The sequence below is a fragment of the Pyxicephalus adspersus genome, chromosome 7, assembly GCF_032062135.1.
Source record: "Pyxicephalus adspersus chromosome 7, UCB_Pads_2.0, whole genome shotgun sequence".
NCBI lineage: Eukaryota > Metazoa > Chordata > Amphibia > Anura > Pyxicephalidae > Pyxicephalus > Pyxicephalus adspersus.
Window position 1 is genome coordinate 50109001 of NC_092864.1, and position 12259 is coordinate 50121259.

A 12259-nucleotide genomic window follows, 5' to 3' on the forward strand; every position below is an offset into this window, starting at 1 on the left:
CCCAGGTATCCTTCAATCATGGAGAATGGAGCGGAATCAATGAAAACAATCTTGTCTGCAATGACTTGGGCAAAATATGAGTATAGGGTTACTTTTTTTACTGTCCCCAAAACACTTTTTTGCCATTAGGAAAACATATTAAGATTAAACCAAGATTTCTGTATCTGTCAACCAAACATCAAATGCAAAATGATCTTTCTTTAATCTTACTTTTTTTCTTTATGATCATATTGTCATATTATAGAGAAATCTTTCTCTATATTAAAGAAAGAAAATTGGAATTTGTGCTATAGGTAACATATTGCCCCTATATAAAAAAGTAACCAGTGGTTATATACAGTATATGCATATTATATTTTATTTCCATGTATATGAGTGGGAAAATGACAGCAGCCATTCCCAACAAGCCCTGGTAATTACCTCGACATCACCTAGACCAATCAGTCCCGCTGGGACCGTGGCTTTACAGCATGCGGTTTGGCATCCAGCATGTAGGTCCCTGGCTGCTGCCTAGGCCTTTGGCTTCGGCCCAGATGCTGACACAAGTCCAGCGCTGACACTTCATTAGGAGTGCAGCTCTTCATACTGGGAATACAGAGCCGATCAGCCGTAAAACACATCATTTCTTTAAGTGCCGCTTTAACACCGCATCCCAACAGACTAATGTATTGTCCTATTAGCTTCTTATTTGTGTGATGCATTGCTCCCACTGCTATCTATGTAAATTCCTACTTTTATCAGCCCGTGGTGGCAGTGCCGCTGTTTTAAATCAATTGGAACATTTGCACTAAATAACTCTCAGCCATTTGATTCCCTGGAGCAGTTTTGCATAAACGCAATGTTTACGAGTTTAAGGCTGAGAATGGAAACAAAAGATCTCTGCTGTGATTAAACCGCGTGTGATATGTATAGGAAGCGCTAGAAGGTTGGAGATGAAATAATAAGCGGAGGGATAAGCTGAAAGAAACATAAAGCTCCCAGGAATGAATGCAATACATTGCTCCAGAATTGGGATACCAATTGAGGCTCAATTTAGTGAGGATGCTGCCCCCTACTGGAGCACACAGCCAACTCTCTGTAATTTGGCAAGGCTCAGTGATTCAGACATTAATTATCTAACCCTAATTATTGTTTAATAGAAAATATAATCATTTTGTCTCTGTACGGTCACAGATAATTATTAGAAGACAATTGTAAATCGTGGAAGTGTAATAGTAGTATACAGAAGTATGTTTGATGTATATTCATCCAAGAGGAGTCATTTAAAAAATACTCAGCAGAGCGTTTTTGGCGTCTAAATTGAGAACATGATAAGATCTGTGCAATTACCGGAAAACAAATACCATTAGGCAATTGTTTGATAATAAAAAGTGGTAGTTTGTGCAAGTTCACTACATGGGATATAATTCCTAAATACCTGTGTGTGGCTTTGTCTTTAGTATGCACAGAGAAAGTCTGATCCAGACATGTAAATGTGTTGTGATTTGCATTTATAGTCATTGTTAATGGTACCTAAATGTGTATACATGAAGCGAATGCACCTAAACCACATAACAATGTAATAACAAAAACTTGTGTTGTTGTGTTGTGCTGCAAAAATGAGGCAGGTATGTTTCTGACTTGTGGATGGGCATTGAGGGTTGAATTACACCATAACATGCCTATGTGTTATAGCTCATGTATTAATCTTAGCTAGCCCTCTCTAAAGTGCTCCCCACACCCCAAGCAAGACAGGATATTGTTCCAGCCTGGAAGAACTTTTAAAAAAAGAAAAGGAGCCTGTACAACTATGTAAGGCTGAAGATAAGCATGGGGTTCCTCTTTAATCTGGAAGTCCGTCAGTATGAGTTATGGGATGGGGCTTCTGTAGAGGGGCCACTGGATCTCATTGCTTACCAGCTGGATTAAAATTCTGAGCAATTTAAACAAAAAATTAAAAATCCAACCATTGGGTCCAGATATGGATGCAGCTTGAAGTTCAGTTAACCCAAAACCTTTCCTGTTTTGGTTTAGATTGAGAAGAGAATGTTTAGGCCCCTGGTCAGGTTCCAATAGCAGGGTAAGCACTAGAATTTGACCTGATCACCTGAACATTTTCCTATATCTTGCTTCTATTTTCTAGAGTTTGATATAGATAAGACAGTTGTTCAGCTTACTCAACTGGTGTTATGTCCCCAGGTCCTATCCATTCAAATCTCCTATCAGGCCGGTTAAGGACAGGCACTCATATGGAGGGTTAGTATTACAGGTTAGGTTCTGGGTAGAAGGTTATTTATTCCATCTGGGTTTTTTCAAAGGTTAAAGGCCCAAGTAGGAATATTTGATTTATACCAACAGATAACACAATCCTTTAAATGGCAAATAATACATTTCTGCAATTCTTCACATGGTAAGTGACTGATGGCTGCAAACCTGACGGTGTATTTACATAAATTTACAAGCAGACTAATACTGCAGTTTGGCATTACAAGTCCACCTATACAACCCTATATGTACATCGCAGCCATTTTGCTTCATTGTGTACAGAATGACAATGATATATTAAATTTATACTTATCTATTACAATTTTCACTTTAATGCAATGAAACTATGACCTTATTTCACGGTTAAATAGGCTACAGAGTAAATATATTACATAGGTTTATTCATAAGTATATTTTATGAGGACCAAACCATCCATCATGCTGCAGCGCACTGGTTAATGCGGGGACGTGTTCCCATTTTATAGGGATTCAGGCTATGTTTGTTGCAATCAACAGTATCACCTAGTGTTCACATGCTGCAACTACAGGCTCCCAACATGACAAAAGCAGAATGATTGTGCACAGGAACCAATTCAGAGGTGAGTAATGTTCTATTTAAGCTAAATGTCTGTGCAATGTATCTTGCACAAATCCAACTGCCCCTGTTCTTTAGCTGCACCGGAGGACTTCTTCTTGGCCTATTTAACTTACTACGCTGGCAGCTTTATATAGTATAATAGATCATTTGCCTCGTTTGTTTAAAAATGGAGCACGAGGTTGGCCTACAGCAACCAACCAAGCGTGATCTTTAAAGCTGAACTCTAGGCGGATGTAAAATACCATTTAAGTAACTAGTAAAAGGTCCATATTAAAACACGAAATTACAACTAGAATAAAATGAGGGCTTGAATCTGAATATTAGCCTATAATCCCTAAATTATGAGGAGGTTTATTATTGTGAACCAATCAGGGCTTGATTGCTTTGCAGAGTGCTGTATATATCTACTGCTGGCCATACAAATATTAATATGGCTGTCTCAGTGAAAGAGTATTTTAATTAAAGCAAACCTAACACCATATTTTAATATAATATAAAATGGTGCTTTTTTTAATTTTTATTTTACTTTTTTTTTTCGAGGGACCCCTTCTATTCTGTCTTTATTTCAGAAGGTGGTGAGTTGCTCCTTTTGTGCATTTTTTTGTGAAAAATCCATGAATGGTTTGATCAACTTTTTTTTCTACTGTATAGGATAACAGAATGATGATTTTTTCAGTGTGCCTCAGCTATTGTCCAGCCAATAGTTGGTTAAATGGGGAAAGGGGTTTTAGGTTACTACTAGAAAATAAAACATGGGCTTGGGGTTGAATGATCCTTTAGCTTTTAATACAAATTCAAATAAACTGGCTTTGGTATCGCTCTGCATATACTTTACAGCAGATGTTTTTCAATGTTGGGAAATAGGGCTTCTATGAAAATAATGGACCTCCCAGCTTTAGGAAACCCAATATAACTTTTACACTGTGCTATACACATTAAACCAATCCCAGTCACTAATCCCTATTCTATGGCATATTCACCTGACCCTGCACCAACTGCATCCAGATCCTGCACCGAAAGCATGCAGCGCTGACCTCCACAGCTTGATCTAAATGAAAACAACCAACTGTTTTAAAAATCAGACCCGATAAATAGGTATGTACTGAGGATACCTAGTATTTTAGAAGTTTTACAGAATACTATTTATTAAATTTGTTATATACAGCGCTTTGTAACAACTTGGCACTATATAAATAATAATAAAAAAATAATAATAGTGCAAACCATTTCTGCTGTGCTTTACACATATTACATGTCAGTAACAACACATTCAAATAACTTTTATCCTAATATGCCCAGCAGCACTACTGCCAACCTTCTATACAAGGTCATGGTGACTTCATATTGTGACCTATTTTTCAGATATTTAGTTAGATGTCCTAGCTGCTCATATTCCACAGAGACTACATTAGTAATATTCACCTTAAGCCATCATTAACCTCATTCCTGAAGAAGGCTTGTTAGATAACATATTGATAACCAAAAGCAAAATGCTTTAAATTAAGGGCATTTTAATATTATACAAAACCCCCAAGCACTGAAAACCACACTATAGGTCTGTTTGTATACAGCAGAAATTCAGAAATACAAATACAAAGTATGCTGAAATATTGGATCTGATTTATTAAAGCTCTCCAAGACTAGAGAGGATAAACTTTCATCAGTGTAACAAATTACTTTGAAGAAAGCGATTCCAGGTTTACTGGATCACCCAGCTTCACTGATGAAAGTTTATCCTCCCCAGCCTTGGAGAGCTTTTATAAATCAGGCCAATTGCATCAAATTGAAGATAAGGTGCCTTAGTGCCATCTGGTGGACAAATCTAGCAAGTGCATGTGCAATATTCCTTGCACAATACATCACTATTTAACTGCTAATTTTCTGAATTATCGCAAAGGTTGACCTTGGACAGTTAAATATAAAATTGCAATAACTTGATTTTAGTTTATTTTTTTACTCTACTTATATTGCTGTATATCTATAATTTATATCCTGGGCTTGTTTGATAGCATCTTGCCCTTTAGGGTGCTATTTGCTCTTTAATTAAATCTGGAGCTTTCAAAAACAGGTGTGACTTTTATGAGATCACGTGATCCTTAAATGGTTCACAGCTGGACCTCATTTAGCTAATTTTTAGGCTTCTGAAGGCAATGGGTTGCACTTGACCATTTTTAGAGGTTGAATACTTGCAATGCAATGAAGACTTTTTTAGGTTTTAAAAATTTCGGAGTAATTTGGAAAAAATAATTGTATTAGATGTTGTAAAACTATAAAAATTTGGAAAAAGTGCTGCAGGGTAAATGTAAAGAGTTACAATCATAATAAGAACACATTTCTGACCTCTTGTTTGTAATACCCCTAATTCCCACCCCTATCCCCAGAGATGATTAGAAGAGATCAGTTATTTTAGATTGTTAACTGCAGATGATTGGATGAGCATATTCCAAAAAGCTATATGAGATAAATGTAGGATAAATAGTCTCTGAAGCCCATACAGCCAAAAAATCAATCATTAAAAATTATTAAACTTGCAAAGCACTAGATCACAGTTGATATCCTTGTCATTTCTTATATACAAAAAAACATTATAGACTAATAGACAATTTAATGAATCTCTCCATATGATGTTGGTTTTGTTTTATAACACAAAAAATGTTGTGGGATCAGGTAAAAGATGCATTCTGATTGGCTGCTATACGTTACTGCACGTGGCTTCTCTCATATTGCAGAAGCCTACAGGTGTGTATCAAAGTGATATCAAGATGTCATTCCAGGTCCCAAAGTTATTGTTTTTTTTGTAGCCTTGGATCTGACACAATCAGAACATAAGTATAAAACATCTCTCAGCTTCCCAATTATCTGTGTACCTCGCTCTGAAGAATCATGACTGCGTGGTTAAAATGATGATGCTCCAAAGTGGCAGATGTTCCATAGAGCTGAGACAAAGCTGAGCCGCTCCTGGGCAGAGAAGAGAAGAAAGGGCAGCATGTTAGTATGGTGGCATCTATCAATATACCATTTCATTTCAAGATCCATGTCATTAACCTATTGGCCCTGATTTCATACACTTTCATGGGTGAAAGTGGGTGACCCAGCAAACCTGGTATCAATCTGGTCCAGGATTGAAAACATTTGCCAACTAATAGCAAATGAGTTTAGGAAATCAATTCCAGGTTTGCTGGATCACCCACGTTCTTCCATGAAAGTGTAACTTCTCAAATCTTGGAGAGCTTTGATAAATCAGACCCATTGTCTTCATAATCACTACAGAACTATGTGTAAAGTCAGGAAGTTGGCAGGCCAGCAGCCTTCATACTACAAATGACAATTAACTCCTAGCTCTCTAATGGGTATTGTAATTTATTCACAAACTTTTGCAAAAGTCCAAAAGTACTTGTGTATCCCTCAAATAGTGTGTATGGTTTAAAAAAGAAGCTAATATGCATACAACCAGCTATCCCATCCTAAACACAGAACAGAGAAGTGGTAAACGAGCTTTGAAGTCCTATGTTGCTCTGATAATAAAAACTATAAAAGTAAAATTGACTTTTTCAGTTTTTATTTTTATAGCTAAGACACAAAACTAAAAAATATTATTCGTGTTCAATAATATCCAACCAGAAACATCTGATGTATACCAGCTATTTCTTGTCACTGAGTCTAAACCTTTGTCACAAATATGGGAATGTCAATACCATCTGAATAGTTGTTAAAAAGGAAAGAGTTCTGGTATAGTAGGGACTTGTAGGATTCTATGGTGCTTATTGTTATATTGTCACAAAAGGATTTTTTTATCATTTTTATTATCAAAATCCATTAGGACACTCTATATAGTTTCTTATGGTCTATTTATAAATGTTTTTAGCTAAGATTCACTCTTTCAGAGAATTTACACATTTTTCACAATGGAATAAAAAACAAATATATGAATCAAAAGTAAAAGTGAATTAACACGTTTTCTAATTGAATCCAATGTGGAAAAAGTTGAATGGGCCTTTAGTGGAAACATTTTAAAAGGTCTTTCAAAGTATACCTAAAGTTTAAATTGAAATTGCTGGTTATTTTTTGTACATCAACTGTAGTTAAAAACTGTAAAAGTTTTGGAGCAATGTAACTCCAGTGTGCTGGATGTTCATCAGTCATCCAATGGCCAAAGAGAATAGATTCTGGTTTGGAAGAATCTGACAGCATAAAAATGGGAACAATGGCAACAGGAAGCATGGATGGAAGCATGACTGTAGGAGGGCCAGAGGTAAATCTGCTGAAATTGGCATGCCATATCATGCCACAACAGTTCCTGAACCCAAGGCACAGATATAATGTACAGCTGTATTCAGGATACCCTGGATTGCCCACATAGGATGTAGCCAAAATAAAACTACATCCGCCTGCTATCACAGTTAACCAGTGTTCGTCTTAACTCATTATTAGTACAGATAGCCATACGGATCAGGTACAATGCACTCCTAACCCAAGTTGTAATATGCAGGTATTTCCCCACCTTGCCTCAACATTGATCCTTGCAAGAATTGACCAACAGTATGTAGATGGAGGAAGAGGGGGGACAATACCGCCTGTCCTTAGAAAACAAAGTCATTTGCTTTTTAGACGTTTTTCAGTAGTATACGTGCTACTTCCCTACCTCTTAGGCTATGTACACACGTCCAATGGTTCTCGTGCAATAATAGGCTCAGGGCCGATATGGGGTGCTAATCTGGCTTGTGTACAGCACCCGTCGTCCATCGTCTGGACGACCGCGTCCTGGCGCATTCACGGACGATGGACGACGAACGATTTTAATGGAAGTGAAGGGGAAGAGTGCGCAGCAGGGTGCCTCTCTGTTGTTCTTTTCTCCCCTCTCCATAGAGCAGAACAGTGCTGTATGTACTCGTTCATGCATCGTGCAGTGCTTAGTTGCCAGAAAGGATCGTGAAAGATCCTTTCCAACAAAAATTATTGCACGTGTGTACCCAGCCTTAGATTGTAAGCTCTTCTGGGCAGGGTCCTCTCCTCCTCCTGTGTAATTGTTTGTATCCATCTGTCATTTGCAACCCCTCATTTATATTTAGCACTGCAACAATATGTTGGCGCTATATAAATACAATTTTTTTAATGATAATAATAATAATATATGTGTTCATCCATGGATTACTGTGCATTACCTTTTGTAGTTTAGGGGTTTAAAGATTGGCATAGGGTTACTGTAACAACTGTAATTAAAAAACAATATAGATGTTGGTGTATAACACTTTCCCCAGTATAGAGGTGACCATGGAAAAAGCATTTCCAAAACTGCATATAAACATAAAATAAAAAAATAAAATCATCAAGATGTATAATAGTTAAAGATTCAACAACAATTATTTTTAAAAAATACACTATAGTTTCTCGTAAAATCAATATTCTGCTTTACCCTAAACCTGAATGTCTTAGATGTAAAATACTAGCTTGTATTGACTGCTTCCACATGTAATAATGTTTAAAATTGCCCCTCTATACACAATGCTGGCTGCTAAAAAGGTTAATTGTGCTGGGATTGGTAAAAGTGTTCTGCAGAAGTGCACAGTGGCAGGAAAGCCCATTTATCATGTTCTGTTCGACTCTCCATCTAATTCGGCCGGTGTGTGGCTGTGCAGTGCTGGCATTCTGAGCGCAGGGCTCTACAGCACTGCAGAGGTTAGGAGCGAGCCTGGCTCCAGTGTATGAGTGGTTAGAAAATGGAAGGGAAGGAATGAAGGAATGTAATTATGAAATGGAGAATTGTTGTGAGGAGGTGGAGAATAGGATTGGACTGTCACAAAAGATTTATGGGCCTTGCAATTTCACTTCTGGATCTCAGCCTATGGTGACAAGATGGGTTTTCATTCCCCAGAAATGAGTGTAAGAGGTTACGCTAGGAAATGAATAGACTCAGCCTCCCTGGAGTGTTTCCTGCAAAGCTGCACAATTCTGATATTTGATCAGCAGGGCAGCTGTACAATGGCAGGGCAGCAGGAAGATGACACCCGTGGCAAAACCATCACGCTTCAGGTTCACCTAAAAATGTATGAGAAATGTTTACTCCAAAGTGGAAGGATTTTCTAAGACTTTCAGAGACTTTCAGGAACCTTTGTTTGTTCTGAAAAATATGGAGGCTGCCATTGCTAACCTCTTCTAAAGGCTAGTAAGCTTGATTGTCATGGTGCCATTCTTTTCTCAAAATTTTAAGTCACCAACTAAAAGCCAGATACTTTTTTTCTTAGGCAAATGTCACTGGAATAAGTGTCCTCGTATGATGATTTGGCCTCTGTTTCTGTTGCAATTTGAATTATTGGTTCTTCCCATCAGAATATCATTTTTTACGGACATTGTTCACCAGGGCCGATAAGGCAGGTGATTCCCTCCAAAGAGGGAATAGACGGCAATAAAATGAATAAAGAATACTGACACATGAGGGTAAGGAGTGTCCCGTGTACCACGGAACTGAATGATATGGGGCATACACACAATTAGGACTGCAGAAGAACTAAATGGCAGGAGAGTCCAGGTGACCTACCAAAAAGAGGCTCATTGCTTCTAGGAAAAAAGAATCTTATCTAAGTGCAGTCACACCGATTACTGGATGGGTTAGCACTATTCTGGTAACTTACATGCAGTCGAAAGTTGATGACAAAGTTGTCAAATATCTATCTACTGCCCTCAAACTTGTGGTTTATTATGCAAAGTGTCTAGTCAAGGAATAGGTAGGTAGGTTTTCTTGCCACAACTTCACCACTCCAACTTTTCTAATGCTGGAGAAACAGGTGAATCTTGAAGGTGGAGTGCTCTCTAATTAGGAGAAGGAAAGTCTTGTTGGACCAAAGCTACATACCCATGCTAGATAACTGTCACCCAACACAAATGTTTGTGAAAGTTTCAGGCAAAAATCTAGTGAGTGTCCACCAGTTAACAACTTTTTTGTTGTTGACCATGGCAGATCTAACAACTAACTGGGGACAATCGCTGTCATTTCCAGTGGGAGTGGACACAGCAGGATACATTCAACTTTTTTTATCTGCTTTCTGATCCATAGAATGGAACAGTATTTCTAAACAATCATTATTTCCAGCAGCAGAAATTTGATGTGTGTACAGGCATTACGAGGACTCATCTCTGTGGCAGGAAATACAGAGAGAGAAAAGCCATCCAAGAGGTTGAATATCAATGATTCATTTTGCTTTATGACCTTTGTTCGGCAACAACACAACCTCCCCACTCAAGATAAACACCAGTAGAAGCCCTGAAAATGATACTGAAGCGTGGACTTATTTTATGTATTGGTGAAGTGGCCACTTCACTTGATGCTAAACCTTCACAGTATATACAATGTTTAAGCATTTTAATATGATCATAATGCATGACCAATTCTAAATTTAGGAGGTCAGCATTAGAAAACATTTTACAGCATGTAAAATATTGTACAGCAGTAATCCTAAATTTAAACTAGGAAGAGCTTTTAAATCATTACACCTTGAATATCAGCACAGCAACAATTGGTAATGTTTATTGAATATAAAATTTGCTATAACATTTCCGGACAACCTAGGTTAGATCATGAATGTATATACAGTATATGGTAATTCTGCATCAACTTACTTGGCCTGGAAGGCATTGTTGGTTCCTCTGTGGTCGAGATCGTGACACAAGCAACCTACAATCACAGCCAATATCTCAACATCAGTCAGAATCTCCTGGAATCCTGCAGTCTAGGGGTTAAAAAAGATACATATGTTACTGCCTAATATTATAAATAAAAACTAGAGCAATCTAATTGTAACTTGAAGCATGAACAGCTCTTTGACTATTTTAAATAATTATTTTCTTTTTTAGAATAAAGCATAACTTTGATTTATTTAGGTAGAAATCAATAATAGGTGTGGTTGTAGTTCTTATGTTAGCAAGAATGTTTCTAGACAAAGTTCTACTAATAAATATTTTACTAGAGATATTCCATAATCTGGATACGCTCAGTAAGTCGAGGCTCATGGTCCCGCCACGTTTCGCCTTTATTTGGCTTGAATACGATTTGGTGGAATAGTTCTCAGCAGTAAATGGGTGCTGAGGCAGGTAGAAAGGAGATTGCCCTGAAAAGGGCACTGTGGTACTTAATTATCAAAAATCCACCTTGATAATGAAAAGGTAGTTTAAAGACCTAGACAGGAAGCTGTGGCCCTTGCTGTACGAGCCTTCAGGGCCCTGCCTAGGTCTTTGAACTCCCTCTTCTTGTTAGAGACATTTATGAAGTCATGGGCTGAGTTAGTTCACCAGAGGTCCATCTATCACTAAAAAAATCACTTTTGGGAAGAATGACCCAAGAGCCTTTGCTGGAGATTTTCTCTATACTTGCTGTATTGTTAAATGATGTAAACATCCTACAGGAGAAAGAATAAATTTAGTAATCCAGGTAGAGAATTCGTGAAACTTTTAGATCACCTCTAGGATATTAGATAAATCAGACAACTTCCCCAAACGCTCTGCAACATCAGAAAAAAAAACTGCAAAAATCTAATAGTTTGACTTAAAAATGATCAACCTGCTAAGCAAAAAAAAACAAAAAAGAGAAGACACACAGCTCATCGAAATGGCTGGTGTAGCAGAAGCAGTAATAGGAATGAGTTATAATTCACCAGTGAAGGATGTTAAAGTGAGTTATGAAGGTCATTCACTTCCTGAGAAATGAATTGTGTGATATGGTGATAACCTACTTTTATGCATTGTGCCATAGGTAAAGCAAGGCTTTAATTATCCATTTTTATTCCTTCAAATTTGAATACATAAAAAAGAGGAAAGAAAATGAACAAAGACAGTCATTTTACAATGTACTGACATTATATAAGAAAATATTTTCCTTCTTTCAAATGAATGCTAATGCAAACGACAAGTATAATGCATAAAGCTGAAGAACATGCTGTACAGCAAGATTAATGCTGCAACCAACTGTGCCTCTTTTTTGTTTTTTTTTTTATACTTTTACACTGTGTTTTAACACGCTTGAATCATTACCTTACAATTCACTGCGGATTTGAAATTAGTATTAACCCATATCTTCATACCGGTGTTTCTATACAATCTGTTATTAGCAGAAATATCAGCACAGCCATGGAATCAGCATCATTGCCACAAGGGGCCACAATGGTTTCTTCTGCTTTATTGGGACTGGACAGATTTAACATAACATGTTGCCCTATCTGATGATTTTAGTCTAGGTCTGATGAAAATATTTTAGCCGGTTGTCTTTTTATTGATCCAAAAGGCATTTGAAGTAAACCAAACACCTGTGTATCGGCTCTATCTGTTCCCAGTCCTTGGATGCAGACCTCTGCTTATAGATCCTATCTCTTACAGAGCATTGTACATTTTTCTGTACTTGTTAGTTTTATCAGGGTAGAAAATATTAAA

General features: G+C 37.3%; 1 protein-coding gene across 1 annotated transcript in view; it reads right to left on the bottom strand.

The window, feature by feature from the left end:
• The window catches only part of PDE11A (phosphodiesterase 11A), a 247652-nt gene that overhangs the window by 41440 nt on the left and 193953 nt on the right, over nt 1–12259 (bottom strand). The window contains exons 13-14 of the mRNA XM_072419100.1: nt 10457–10566; nt 5710–5800 (exon numbers count right to left, since the gene is read on the bottom strand). Of these exons, the coding sequence (XP_072275201.1) occupies nt 5710–5800; nt 10457–10566 (201 nt within the window). The remainder of the gene's footprint in view (nt 1–5709; nt 5801–10456; nt 10567–12259) is intronic.